Source organism: Castor canadensis, chromosome 19 (genome assembly GCF_047511655.1).
Source record: "Castor canadensis chromosome 19, mCasCan1.hap1v2, whole genome shotgun sequence".
Lineage (NCBI taxonomy): Eukaryota > Metazoa > Chordata > Mammalia > Rodentia > Castoridae > Castor > Castor canadensis.
In genome coordinates this window covers 33345301-33359856 of record NC_133404.1, presented here as the reverse complement: position 1 = coordinate 33359856, position 14556 = coordinate 33345301, and the positions used below count along the sequence as shown (strand labels likewise).

At 48.1% G+C, this 14556-nt stretch overlaps 1 protein-coding gene and 1 long non-coding RNA gene across 22 annotated transcripts in view; one reads left to right on the top strand and one right to left on the bottom strand.

Annotated features, from left to right (window-relative positions):
* Window positions 1–3185, bottom strand: part of LOC109679274 (uncharacterized) — a 114099-nt gene extending 110914 nt beyond the window's left edge. For 3 of the 17 annotated variants that reach the window (XR_012443928.1, XR_012443931.1, XR_012443933.1), the window contains exon 1: window positions 2253–3182. This is a non-coding gene — a long non-coding RNA (uncharacterized lncRNA). Of the gene's footprint in view, window positions 1–2252 lie in introns of all 17 variants that reach the window. The other 14 variants (XR_012443935.1, XR_012443938.1, XR_012443940.1 and 11 more) reach the window with 9 other exon arrangements.
* Nr2f2 (nuclear receptor subfamily 2 group F member 2) lies at window positions 890–14191 on the top strand. 5 transcript variants are annotated; one of them, XM_020179968.2, is made up of 3 exons: window positions 890–1644; window positions 9386–9913; window positions 12728–13238. In XM_020179968.2, exons 1-3 carry the CDS (start codon window positions 1602–1604, stop codon window positions 13000–13002), a joined length of 846 nt encoding a protein of 281 aa, XP_020035557.1. In that variant the 5' UTR covers window positions 890–1601; the 3' UTR covers window positions 13003–13238. The 5 variants fall into 5 exon arrangements, with proteins under 5 accessions (XP_020035557.1, XP_020035556.1, XP_073917824.1 ...); XM_020179967.2 differs by lacking the exon at window positions 890–1644 and adding an exon at window positions 6610–7864 and having other exon boundaries at window positions 12728–14191; XM_074061723.1 differs by lacking the exon at window positions 890–1644 and adding an exon at window positions 7915–7938.
* The last annotated feature ends 365 nt before the right edge of the window (window positions 14192–14556 follow it).

Here is a 14556-nt window from a genome sequence, read left to right as displayed (position 1 = left end):
CCCTCGACCTTCAGTAGGGTTGAAGGGGGCAGGGCGAAAGGGAGGGGGCACCCTTGAGTTACACAAGTGTCCTCCTTCTACTAAGAGAACGAGTTCACCACCTCCCCAGAGAAACCTCACCAGCCATCCACTCAATTTAAGTGATGAGACAAACCGCAAGGAAAAACTTCTGTAGCCCATATTTATGGTATTAATGAATAGTTAAAAAAAGATTTACACTTCTTATGATCAATATTCTGAGTTATTTCCCTCAAAGTATATAATTACAGTGTCTTCAGAGTTTTCATCATTGTTTGAGGTGGCAAAACCATTTGTAATTTTCATTAGCCAGTAAACATGTAATTAACATTCAGCACTGTGTTTAACTTAATTCCTGTTTAAGACAAGGACAAGAAGCAGCCGAGGAGCGAGTTAGTTCCATTTGTCAAGTCTGACATACATCTTACCATAACAGTTTCCTAAAATAAAAGATCCGTGTTTCCCCCATTATTCTTCTCTTAAAACAAAACAAAAAAAATCCATTAGTTAAACTGTATTAAACTGCAAGAGGCAGCCAGGTTTATTATCAATTTTTGCTAGTTATTGTATTCCTGCTTCCTTTATTCATTTTGGGGAGTAATTAAAGGAGGGGGTGAATTAAGCATTCATTATATAAAGGCATGAAATGGGGAACCCCTCCCCCCAAAAAGAAATAGATTTCTTCTTCAGAAAAGTTCTAGAATGGGCACAAGAAGGGGGAGGGAGTCACTAATCCACAGGGGAGAAGGAAAAAAAATCACTTGGGGGGACTTGAGTTAAAAGTAGAAAATGAGGATTCCAATAGATTCCTAGGAAAAAATGTTGCCCTCCTGTTTCAAGTTCTGTCTTTGATCCACAGGGTAAGAGAAGCTTGTCTGCCAGTCTCTCTGAGGCTGCTGCTGCTTTTCCCCCTCCTCTCCCACCTCTGTTTTTTTTTTTTCCAACTTGCTTTAGGATTAGCCTCCATCCCTCTCGACCCCAAACAGTGGAATTTGGCTGTGCCTCGGGTCGTCTTGCTTTGCAATATTGCCTAGAGTTGTTGGCGGTTTTCTGCTGAGGCTCAGCCGTTTGCTCCAGCCTCCGACTAAACTCATTAAGTTGGGAGATTTTTTTTTTTTTCAATTGGACGGGTGTTTTTAAAGTCTCGTCTTTCCAGCCCCAAACAAGGTGTAACAACGCACTCTTCCTTCTAAGGAATGAGATGAGAGACAAGGATCACTCCAGACATCTCCTACCTACGGTTTGGGGATTTTTTTCTTAAAGGCGAGGCTTGCATTCTTCAGCAGCTATGTACAAAGCTCCCTGAAATCTTGTCTCTCTAAAGTTACTGTGCAGGGTTTTCCAAGACTGAGAGCGTCTAATACATGGGGAAGCACTTCCTTGAGGTGGAAGATCTCTCCCTTCACCCTTCCTCTTTTTCCCTGCAGGCTAGTGCCTACTTTTTATCAGTTTGCACAATCGCTTAGATAAACACCGAGGAGGAGATTCTCTTTAATTATCAAAGTCACATCTTTTCAGGGGGCCAACAAAGCGTTTATTTCACCCGCCAAACTAAAGGAGAGTTATTCCAGTTTAGAAGGAAGATGCAAGCGGTTTGGGACCTTGAACAAGGCAAATATGGTTTTGGTATGTTTACTTACAGTATTTTTTTTCCTCTTTCTCTCCTTTCTCACTTTTCTCCTTGTGCTGTGCGGGGTTGGGGATGACTTGGGGCTTTTCAGAAAATGGGTTTGCTAACGTATATGAAATGCCTAGGATTGCGGCTTAAGGGGTTTGGGGAAGGGGGGACAGAGAGTCAATTGCCATATTTTATTACATGTGTGTGGTAGGAGAGGTGGGAGAGGGGGGGAGAGGGGGAAAATACAATTGCAAAGCTGCCAAAATATGATTAAACCGAAGCCTAAAGACTGCGATGCCTCCCATCTCCTGGTCCTGTCTCCTCAAACTGATTTCCTTCTACAGACCAAACTGAAAACCAGTCTGATCAGCCTGGTTTTCCAAGCAGCAGACGACTCGGTGTGCTAAGCAAAGGAGCTGCTAGGTTCTCACTAAGTATCAGAATTTACTGTTCGATTTGCCTCTGCGCTGCATTTTGCAACCTTGTGCAAGTGACAGCCAGGGAGGCAGGGAGGGAGGGAGGAGAGCCTTGCCCGGCGCCCTCGGCTGGGGCTCGGGAAGGGAAGGCGAGCGCTCGGTTAAGCTAAGAGGAGAATCGCGACGAGAAGGGTACTCACCATCGGGCAGGGTGGTGGAGCTGGCGTGCGGATTTCAGGCAAACGTTTACCTTTTTGCTGTCTATTGCAACCGCGCCGGGCTGACTTAAGAAGCAATTCTGTGCTCTGTCCAAAATGTTCAAGGAACGGTTCCTCATTTTTAAAAAGGCAGCGAGAGAGACGACAGAGACAGAAAAAAAAAAAAAAAAAAAAGAGGAGGGGGTGAGGGTGAGGGGGACTCACATAAACCCAGTTCAAAAAAAAAAAAAAACCATCACCTATTCACCAGTGACTCGGGAAACGTAGAGGCGACAAGATCCGAGTACAGTCCAAGCAAACCAAAGCCAATTAATTTTAAATCCTGAAGAATTATTCAGATTAAAATGTACAGAAGTTTCATTCTCCTATGCCTACGTGAGCCCAAAGTCGTTTCCTTTAAGAGCTGCTTTTCAAGTTGAATTTTAGGCAGCGAGGACTCTTACACTAGGGGGCAGACAGATACTGTACTTGCTCCAATCTTAAGCAATTTTTTCCCTCCCAGCATATGCTCTGATTTAGCACTGTAAATTTTTCAGAGGACCCAACTCTGACAGCCCCTGGTGATTTTCAAAGTACCACAAGCCAGTGGTTAAAAATTGCATTGACTTGGAAGTTCAGAGAGACACAATGGAAGCCCCTTTCCCTATTCATAGAGCTCCAGTGTGGTGGAAGAGAAAAAACACACACGGACTAGATTGAGGGAAAGGAGGAATTCAATGAATCCTGGTGGATGGGACTGGTTTCCCCGGAGTTCAGAGTTAAACTCTTCATTTGCTGGGGTCTGTATTCATATTGTGATTTAATCTGTAAAGAATTACAGACCATCAGGCTACTTTCTGTGAGAAAATCATACTCCACGGTGTATGGGTTTTTTTTTCCAGATTAAGACAAATGTTTTTCCAACTTTCATCAGCTAAATTAAAGCTTGCCATTCCTCTTATTAAAATAAAATTTACATCTGCAATAAAAGGCTGGGCAGGATGCTTTTTAAATAATATATATATACTTACATACATACATACATTTTATCTTTTAGTTTGAGAGTTTTTTAAATGTTAGAGTCAAGGCAAAAATGAGCATCTTTGAAGAAGACATTTAAAAATATTTCTGTCTTTTTTCTTCACAGTTATGTCTCTTCTTCTATTCAGTAAAATTAACTACAATTCATATGGTGACATTTTCCCTCTTTTAAACAGCATTTCCAAAACTGAGTGAGCCCTAAAATACAGCGTGAAATGTCTCTGACTTCGTGGCAGCCTTGTGACCCTATGCCTACCTGGCTCCAACTCTGTAGGAGAGACACTTTGGAAATTCTTCATTTTCAATAAAAGGCCATCATAGCCTCCAAATGCCCAAAATCTCTGAATGATGTTCTTCCTCCTCAAAATCATCCCTTCACATGTGTGTAAAAAGTGATCTTGCTCTGCAGGTATTCCCACTCAAGAAGCAAGGTTAAAATTTCCCTTTAAACAATTATTTGCATCTTCTATTAAGTTGAATTGGAAATATACATTAGATTTCCCATTTCGACATCAGCACCACTATATGCTGAGCTTGTCCCAATCTTCTGACTTCCGCAGCATTAGGTAATTCCTCAAATCATACAAGTTGAACAAGGGGGAAAACCCTCCACAAAATCTTGTCCTCTGAAATGATTTCTTTTCTACTTTTCTTGTTCTCTTTAGGAGAAAGTTATATTGTGTCTCTAACCAATGCGAAGTTCTCAACCTGGTTTCATTCTGTGTCAATCTTATTCTCAGGTTTATGATAGTTCAGTTCCCATTATAGATTATTATTTCTTAAAACATTCAAATAATCCCAGCACCTGAAGCTTTGGTGAAATACATGATTTCAGCGGAGAAAAAGAGAGCAAGGGGGCTTGAAGGGTGAAACTTAAAGAGGATTTTTTTTCCTTCCTAAAAAACCAGCCCCTCTCTGCCCATATGCTCATGTAGTCCTTGCCTTGTGTTCTGCCTGTATGTGGAAAAGGAACTGAAGGCAAAATGCAATCTACACACGTCAATGATTATGTGTGGTTTATTTTTTTAAATAACTGTATCTTGTCAATTTTATGAGCTACCAAGGATGCTTTTGTGAAGTCATCAATTTATTCTTTAGGGTGTTCTTTTTTTTTTTTTCTGTAGCTAACATGTTTTAGGAAAAATATTCTAATTGTTGTTAAACCTGGTTGGCTTGTGGATTTATGTTTTTTCTTGGTGTAAGTGTCTCTGCTGGAAATATAGTTTAGTTGTATAATGTGGAATAATCATAATCTACTAACTGGTCATAATCAAACAGCAAAGTCACGGAATGGAATATAGTGTGTTCTGGAGAGCAGTTCTGTGCGTTTAATGTTTAAAACCAAACATCTGGAATTCAAAGACACAACCGTATCAGTAATTTTAGTTACGATGAGCAGAATGGCATAGGCTATGAAGTTATTCTTTTTGCAGTGATTCTCCCCAGGCAGAATCTGGCTTGTGTGTGACTCTTGTGAGTTGTACTACTATCATTTCCAATTTGGGACAGAATCTCTGGGTGTGTTTTAATGACTATATGAATGCTTAAAGAGAACTTGAAGAACAATGAAGTCTGTACTCAACTACGACCTAGAAGCATAGTCTTTGTGTACACTGACAAATGTGCATTGATATATGTGGGCTTACATGTGTGTACAGAGGGTGTGCACAGGAAGGCTGAGCGGCTGCCTCCGGTTGTCCATCAGCAGATAGAATGGTCTTCTTCCCTCTTACCACGACTGGCTGTGTGGCAAGACATTGGCTTGCCAGTTAGCTAAATGCAACGGGAGAGAGTAAAGTTGAGGGAAATTTATTTTAATTGCGTCATGACAATGAGATGAAGACTACTTCTGCTTCTCAGCACCCGAGACATGCTTTATTTGAGCAATTAAAATGTCAGGCCACAAACTAAGAAATATTAACCCTACAAGGAAAAGAGATATTGAACGAGTCCTTTCCCCCATAAAACAAAAACAAAAACAAAAAAGAGCTATCAAACCGAGCAAGTGATGAGAGTTGATTAAGAGATGGGTTTGCCATCACCCGGATTTGGCCAAATCGTTCGTTTGGAAAACGCCTGCACGCTCAGTTCGCGGCACCTTGCTCTCTCCACTCCTTTCCTCTCGGCAAAGAAAGCGGGGAACTTTTCTGTTTCTTTGGCATTGTAGGCACCGACATGCGCCTGGAGTCCCTGGTGGTGCGCGAGCGGAGGGTTCGTGGTATCGCCAAGTTGCGAGAGGCGAAGTCCTCGATTCCATCCCAAGCTTCTTGCGGAGCCTTTAAGAGGCGTTGTGTGTGCGCGCCGCGCTCATCTCCCCGCTGGGGCGGAAACCTCGGGTTCGGGGTGCTGGGCGAGCGGGGGCCGCGCTCCCGAGGCTGGCTCGGGCCCATCCCCCGCTCGGCGACAGGGGCGGCGCGGCCACCCGGTCCCCGCCCCCCTTCGTCCCCTCGCGCGCCCCGTGCTGCGGTCCCGACGCCGCTCGCGCTAGGACCGGGCTGCTCCCGCGGCCGCCATGGCGGGGCCGCCGCGCTCCGGCCAATGACGGCAAGGGGGCGGCGCGCGCGCGCCTGGCCAGGCCAACCCCGGCTGCTGCCTTATAAGGCGCGCCGTCGCCATAGCAACGTGCGCTAAGTTGCAGCAGTCGTGTCAAAGTTCACTATATAGAGAGCTCAGTGAGCTGATCGCGGAGAAGCCACTTCTGCCAGCCCCGGCGCCTATAAATCGCATTCCCTCCCGCGCCCCCCTTTTTAGCATATTTGATCACTTTGATTCTCTGTTCTTTTCTCTCCGCGGTGTGTGCGTGCGTGCGCGCGTGTGTGTTTTCTTCTCCTCCTCCTCCTCCTCTCCCCGAGTTGCCTCCTTTCTCCCGGTGCCGTGCTGCCTTTTTTCCCCTCTTTCATTCTTTCTCTCCGTCTTTTTCTCCCCCCTCTGCGCACGAAGGATGTGCTTCTAGGTGGTGATCTGCCCTCCTTTCTCTCTTTTATCATTTCTCCCCCGCCGCCGGCGAGTTGACTCTTTCCCTATGTGTGTGAGGCGGCGGCGGCAGCAGCAGCAGCAGCAGCGGCTCCGGTGGCGGCAGCAGCGGCAGCAGCGACTTCATCGGCGGCGGCGGCGCTAGACGCGGCGGCTCCGGGCCCGACCCGGCGACTTCAGCGGCGGCTCCGGTGGCGGCGGCGGCCCGGGCGGCCCGCAGGGAGCAGCGAGCGGCCTCCACCAAGCGACAGCGAGCGGCGGCGGCCGGAACGAGCGAGGCGCGCGCCGGGCGCCCGGGCAGGCGGCGGCGGCGGCGGCCCAGCGCCAGGACGACGCCGCGCAGCGCCGGACGCGGACCACTTTCATGCTGATTCCCCCGGACCCGGGAAGCGCTCTGGCCACTCGGCCGGCCGCCGGCCTCCGCCCCGGCCTGCCTGGCTCCCTGGGCGCGCCCGCGCTCGGCGCCTCCGCTCTCCGAGTCCTCCTGATTTCGATGGCTTTCCTGAATGGCTGACTGTGGGCTGCCCTGGACTTGGCCCCCGGACAGTCGCCTCTCCTTCTCCTACTCCTCCTTCTCCTCCTCCTCTTCCTCCTCCTCGTCCTCCTCCTCCTCGTCCTTGTCCTCCTCCTCCTCCTCCTCCTCCTCCTCCTCCTCCAACTCCTCGGCTGCACACCAGATCTGAGAGCGAGAGTGAACGAGAGAGGGAGGGAGAGTGAGAGCGAGCGAGATCTTTGGAGAGAATTTTTTTTTTTTTTTTGCCTCCTACTTCTGTCTTGAAGCCAGACAATCGACTTGCAGCTCTCCCTCCCCTCCCTCTCTCCACGTTCTGCTCCCACTCGCTCTCCCCTGTTCCCTTCCCCTCCCCCTCGACGGAAAGCCCCCCGAAACCAACAAAGCTGAGCCGAGGGAAACAAACAAAACAAACACACCGGGCCAGACAAGCAATCGACAAAACTTTGCAAAAGCAAAAACAAAACAGGAAAAACTAACCAACCTCAATCAACTAGCCCTGAGCCACCCGGGGCGCCCTCCCGCGCCCTCTCGCACCCTCGCACACACAAAAGGCGGCGCGCCGGAGCCCGAGACCCGGGAGCCGCCGCAGCCCCGCCGCCGCCCGCAGCCAGGGGAGCAGGAAGTCCGGACGCGGCCCCCATAGATATGGCAATGGTAGTCAGCACGTGGCGCGACCCCCAGGACGAAGTGCCCGGCTCTCAGGGCAGCCAGGCCTCGCAGGCGCCGCCCGTGCCCGGCCCGCCGCCTGGCGCCCCGCACACGCCACAGACTCCGGGCCAAGGGGGCCCGGCCAGCACGCCGGCCCAGACAGCGGCTGGTGGCCAGGGAGGCCCTGGCGGCCCGGGCGGCGACAAACAGCAACAGCAGCAGCACATCGAGTGCGTGGTGTGCGGGGACAAATCCAGCGGCAAGCACTACGGCCAGTTCACGTGCGAGGGCTGCAAGAGCTTCTTCAAGCGCAGCGTGCGGAGGAACCTGAGTTACACGTGCCGCGCCAACCGGAACTGTCCCATCGACCAGCACCACCGCAACCAGTGCCAGTACTGCCGCCTCAAAAAGTGCCTCAAAGTGGGCATGAGACGGGAAGGTATCGGCCTCTCATTTCTACCCCCTTCGCCTGGGGTCCCGGGGCCCTGGGTACGTTTGGCTAGCCTGCTGTGGGTAAGGACGCAGAAGCCCCAAGCTCTTCTCTTCGCATTGCAGCCAGAAGGGGTTTTATACTAGAAGCGAGTTCTGCACTGGAACCCAGACCCCCAAATCCGCATGCTTTGGCAAACTGGTTGCCTTATCTACTCTCTCTTCGGTCTGTTTTCATTTTCTTTGCATTGATTACGAGTTCATTCGAGTTCACCTTCCTGCAAAGGATGGGGTGCTGTTTGTTGTTATTTTAAAGCTCTCTCTCGCGCTCGCTCGCCCTCTCCTTGTTTTTCCTGCATGTTCAACATATGTTCCTCCTCCCCTTCCCTCTCCCAGCCCCCACCCTCTGAAAAAAAAAAACCTGAGATTGTACTTTTGTACAGAAGGTTCAAATTACAAATGGCAATTTTATGCACTTCGCCGTATTAACGCCGCCGCTTGGGCAGCGCTCATGTGACCCTCCGTGAATTAACATTCTGCTAAAAAAATACCTCTGTTTTTCTTTTTCCTTTCACTTTTGAAACGAAGAGAGAGAGCGCTCTAGGCAGTAGGAAAGGGTGGGCGAGGGGCCTTGGGCCGCTGCTTTCGCTCTGCGCGAGTTGGGTCTTTGTGATATAAAATTCGCCAAGCGCCGTGAGCAGTGTTCTGCCAATGGCGCGCTCGGCGCCGGGGCGCGGGCTCCGGGTTGGGACAAGCCAACGCCGGGCTTTCTTTGTGTTTCTGCGAGAGCGACTCTCCTGGTCCGGAGTCAGATAACAGCCCCAGCCCGAGCCTCACCGGCTTTCCCTGGTCTTCCCCGGCCCTGCCCAGGCTCCACTGGCGCTTGCCGCCGGTTCCCTGCCTCTCCTTGGCTTCCTCTCGCCTTGGCCGGCCTCTTTCCCTCCTCCCTCTCCCTCGGTCTTTCCTTTTCTGAGCACACTGATTAGGCAGACGCCAGACCTCACTCTGTTCGTCTCTTGCCGGGGGTTGCCCTCCAGGCTGGGGCTGGGCTGAAAGGCTTGGGAACAGTGGTTCCGGGGTAGCCACTGGCCATCTGGGGTAAACCCTTGTGTCTTTTGCAAGAGCGTCTCACCCTCCCCCTAGACTTGCCCCTCCCGCTCCCTCTCCTCCAATCAATAAGAAATATCAGCTGTTTAGCAGTAAAGTAGAAAGATGCCCCCAGAATGCTCTATCCCGCCCACAGCGCCGGGGACCCTCGGGCAAAGTGGCCAATTCCGGGTCCTCGGCGGACCAGCCCAAGAGGGCTTCCCAGGCAAGTGTGCAGTTCTGGCCGTCAGAGCTTGCCTGGTGGTTGATTTGAGAGGAGTGGTGCTGGGAGCCCGGCGACTCCTCGGTCTGTGGCAGGTCTGCCTGGCTCTTGCGATGTTCTGGGCCTAGGACAGGTTGGGATCGAGCTGGGGCAGACCCTGCTGGGGGACCTGGGGACTGAAGTTGGTCATTAACTGCAGAGTGTCTCCTTTCCTCCCCGCAGCGGTGCAGAGGGGCAGGATGCCACCAACCCAGCCGACCCATGGGCAGTTCGCGCTGACCAACGGGGACCCCCTCAACTGCCATTCATACCTGTCCGGATATATTTCTCTGCTGCTTCGCGCCGAGCCCTATCCCACGTCCCGCTTCGGCAGCCAGTGCATGCAGCCTAACAACATCATGGGCATCGAGAACATTTGCGAACTGGCCGCACGGATGCTCTTCAGCGCCGTCGAGTGGGCCCGGAACATCCCCTTCTTCCCTGACCTGCAGATCACGGACCAGGTGGCCCTGCTTCGCCTCACCTGGAGCGAGCTGTTCGTGTTGAATGCGGCGCAGTGCTCCATGCCCCTCCATGTCGCCCCGCTCCTGGCCGCTGCTGGCCTGCACGCTTCGCCCATGTCCGCCGACCGGGTGGTCGCCTTTATGGACCACATACGGATCTTCCAAGAACAAGTGGAGAAACTCAAGGCACTGCACGTCGACTCAGCCGAGTACAGCTGCCTCAAGGCCATAGTCCTGTTCACCTCAGGTAGGAAGAAGCCCTGTCCTCTTATGCCCAGGGACTCCCAAGTGCAGAGTTAGGGCCCAGAGAATTTGGAAGTCCCCAGGGCAAGCTCAATCTCCCCCCTGAAAGGCCAAAGTAGGGAGGGCAGCTAGAAGTGGGCACTTTGTAGAGCTTCTGGGCACCACCAGGCCTGACCTGGCCAGAAGAGGAGGCTGAGTTGCAGAAAGGATCCTTCCAAACACAGACTCCCAAAATGAGCCATAGGGCAGCAGCCTCTCAGGCCTCTTCCCCATCTGCATTAGTAAGACTGGGATGCTCTCTCCTGCTTCTTCCCTGAGCCCAGGACTTCTGGGCCTCGTTGGTCTCCAGAGAATCTCCTCAAGCCCTAGGTTTTCTCTGGCACCCTAGCTGGGCCTGTAGGAGATGCCCCTGGGCACTGGATCAGTCCTGGCATCCTCCCTGCAGGAGAAAGTTAGCCCTTGCAGGGGAAAAGTTTGCCTGTGAACTCAGTAGGAGTTGGAGCTCCAGGCAAAAGCAACCTGAGGGCACCAATTTTCAAAATCATATTCCTATTAAAATAATGCAGACTGCCAGGAAAAGGGGAAAGAGCTGTCAGAAAGGGGCAAGAGGAGAAAAAGGGACCAGGATAATCTCACTTTATCTGCTGGGGTTGTAGACTCTGACCTCTTGCTTCCCCTGCCCAGGCAAATACTTCAGGCAATTTTCAAGCAACCTAAAGTGTATGCCAACTTAGGCTGGCTCTGAATGTTGCTGAAGAAATAAAACCATCATTGACTGCATTATGAAATCTAATTAGTTTGCATGTAGTTTAACCTGTGTGAGTAATAGATCTGATATTAATTAACTCTTGAGGCCAAATGATTTTTGAAAGTGTCTGGCTTTCCATTTCGGGCCACACCTGAGCCTTTTGGCTGCCTGCAGGCTGAGTTCACCAAAGCCCAGGTGGGTGGAAATTACACCCCCCCCTTCACATTCTTGTACTAAGTTGTCAGCTGATCCCTTTGTCATGGCAGAGAAGGGAAAGGGGTTCCCAATTAAGATTAATAAACATTTGGACATTGGCAGGGTTTGGAACCTAGTCACCCACTGCAGTTTTTTAAACTCATAATCAGGAAACTAGGAAAAATATGTAGTTTAGGTGGCAGACAAAAAGGAGGTTCAAAGTTGTGGCTTTATTGTTAGAGAGAAGTCTGGGGAACCAAGGCATTAGATGAATCTATTGCAGGTTCTGAGTCCTCAACCCACTGTCTTTTGTATGTTGCTGTTTTTCATATACTCACTCACTCAACCCACTCACACACAGCTGCCCCAAATCCTGCCTTTGGAAGTCCTTAGGTAATGGATTAGAGGGCAGTGTTTGAGCAGAGAAGAGACTTATGCAGAGGGTCGGATCTGGAATATTTTTCTCCATTAGTCTGTTCTGTCTAGAATGTTTGCCTGATGCAAATATAGAGGCAGGAAAGTCCTCTATCCCACAGGCACCTTCACCTCCCTTCCCACAACCTGGCACCCACCCCACGTTCTCAGATGTTGGAGGTGGTTGTTAATTTCTTGATATCCTTGTTAGTTCTTCCCCTTACCCTTGGTCTTTCAAGACAAGAAATGCCTGATACTGTCCTAACAGTTTAATTTATTACTATTTGCAAAATGTGGAGGTCTGTGTGGAGAATGCAGATCACCTCACAAAGAGTTAAAGGTCCCTGTTATCTGATTCAGAAGGAGACACACACAGTGTGGAGGGAAGGCGTGCTAGACAAACAGATCTTTTAATTCCTGCTCACAGATACCTATGCATTCTGTAGTCATGAAGAGTCCTAGACACACAGTGGAGGAGGTTGCATGTGTATCCTGGTTTTAGGGGTGGAGGTGGTGGTGGCTGTTTTCGAATATCTGTTTTAACGATTCACAATGTGCATGTGTTAACCCCAGTCTTGTCTGGGGAGCCCCAAAAGGTCAGGTCACAACCTGAACCGCCTTCACCAAGAAGCCTCTCATTTCAAAGGCACTTATTGTATTTTCACGTATCAGAAAAAGAAAAGTGTTGTGCTGAAGATAACAGGGAAAGGCAATGCGTCTTAGAGGGACCTGGGTTTTTAAAAATAAAAGGGGGTGGGAGAAAAGGGAGAGAGAAGAAAAGGGGGGGAAGAAACAGCTCAAATGAACAGAGAGATCACAGTTTGCATGACTGCTCTTCAATAGGTTAAACTGACAAGATCAGTTTTAAAGGACCACTTAAATCAGTTTCAAAGACTGGAGAAAAATGAGTCGCCCTCTTTGGGGAGAATCTGAGGCTGGGTCGTGGGCGCCATTACTCCAGGCTGAGCCAGGTTGTTAGCCCCCCCATCCCTATATAATTATAAGACAAAGTATTATTTACAGAGGATGAAGGGGAGGAGCTCTGGCAGTTTTGGTTTTGTCTGTTTGTCTGTCTATGTACTGACTTGGGTCAGCTACACCCAAAGCACTTTGCTTGGGCCTCCTACTGACCTATCCTGAGGACTGGGGTAATGAAAGCCTGTAACACACCAAGTGTGTTTTATTTTAAAGCAAACACTCCAGACCCACCTCATGCTTTCTCTCTCTCCCTTTCTCTCTCTCTCTCTCTCTCTCTCTCTCTCTCTCTCTCTCTCTCTCACACACACACACACACACACACACACCCCTTTTAAGTTTTCAGTGCATAAGCATTTGCTCCAACTCTGGTTGGAGCAGTTTGACAGAGCTCTGTGCACATACCTCATGTGACCCATTTCAAACCTCTTAATCTGATGACTGAATTCTTCTCCTTCTCCTTTTTTTTTTTAAACTTTCTTCCAGATGCCTGTGGTCTGTCTGATGTAGCCCATGTGGAAAGCTTACAGGAAAAGTCCCAGTGTGCTTTGGAAGAATACGTTAGGAGCCAGTATCCCAACCAGCCAACAAGATTCGGAAAACTCTTGCTTCGCCTCCCTTCCCTCCGCACGGTCTCCTCCTCAGTCATAGAGCAATTGTTTTTCGTCCGTTTGGTAGGTAAAACCCCCATCGAAACCCTCATCCGAGATATGTTACTGTCCGGCAGCAGTTTTAACTGGCCGTATATGGCAATTCAATAAATAAATAAATAAAAATAAGAAGGGGGAGTGAAACAGAGAAAGAAAAGGCAAAAGACTGGTTTGTTTGCTTAATTTCCTTCTGTTAAGAAAGGATATAAAAGATGTTACAAGTTTGCTAAAAGAAGAGAGGGGAAGAATTTAATGGACTGTGAATTTCAAAAAAAAAAAAAAAGACTGTCAAATGAACTTTTACAGAATGCATTAAAAAAAAAAAACTCCTGTGTCGGTCAGAACAACTTGCTACTTATCATTTTTGTATAAAAAGGAAATTAGTCTTTTTCTTTTTGGTAATTTTTTGAAAAATATTGCTAAAAGTGCATTTAAGGAGATTGGGAGAAAATTAGCAGAATGGAGAAAGTAAGTCTTTTTTTTTCCAAATTATTAATTGTCCTGTGTCTATGTACCTCTAGCTGTTCTTTTTTGTACTTTTCTGGTTCCAAACCAGTTTATTCTGTGGTTCTATAATAAGTTTTGATATAATCTTGGCTTCTTAAAAAACTGTGTATCATTAAAATATATGTTCTGCAAGAATTAAAACTGAGTCCATGAAAATATCATAGGAAGACATAAAACTTTAAAAGGCAACTCAAAGATGATGGAAACGCACTTACAAGTGGTGACCAAAAATTGTAGGTGAAGTTGAGCACACTAATTAGCAAACTGGAGGAACCACACAACACTTAACTTCCCCTACCCTGCCCTCCCTCCCAAGACACCATGACAAACCTAGCTTTTTAAAAATATTTTAAGAAAGAGAATGAACTGTGGAATTTATTGGCAGCCAAGGAATGTGTCCAAGACACATGCTGAGGTTTGAATAAAACGTGAACTTTTGTAATTTGAATTGGGTCCCCACTTAGTTCCTGAATTGTTATGAAAATCCTATATCTGTTTGTATATTTGCAAGCCCTTTGTATTATAATTGTTGATATTTTCCCTTTTTAAAAAATACCATTGAAATCAGCATGACAAAATAACACTGTTGGCACTTATAGGTAACGTGATTGATTCAGTATCTTAGAGTTTACAGTTTGTGTTTTAAAAAAAACTGAAGGTTTTTTTTTAAGTGCAACATTTCTGTATACTGTAAAAGTTATAATAACTGAACTGTTTGGTCGAGTCTTTGTGTGTTATATTCCAAGGAAAATTGAAAGTATTCAGAAATTAAAATATTATTTGATATCTGAAACCTGTTTGGCTGTCCCCACTCACTGTCTTTCCATGGAGAAGAGCCCCTACAAGCTCTCGCTGAGCTGCTGGGGTCTTCAGTTGTTTCTTCAAAGGTAGTTTCTTCAAAGGTAGACTAGTGTATTTGCCTGTTTCATTTGGGTGTGTGGGTGGGGGGAAGCTAAAGTTAATGGTTTATCTATGGTTTAGGAAGTGCCACACTGATATAGTAAGCCACCCCCATTCACCTAATCCTCCTTTTAATTAAAAATGGATTTTCCAGGAAAAAAAATAGCCCCTTATATTTGTCACACTTAAGTGCCTGCTTAGGGAAGGTATTGTGAAAAGTATTAGAAATCTTGAGATCAGTATCTATTTTATGATCAG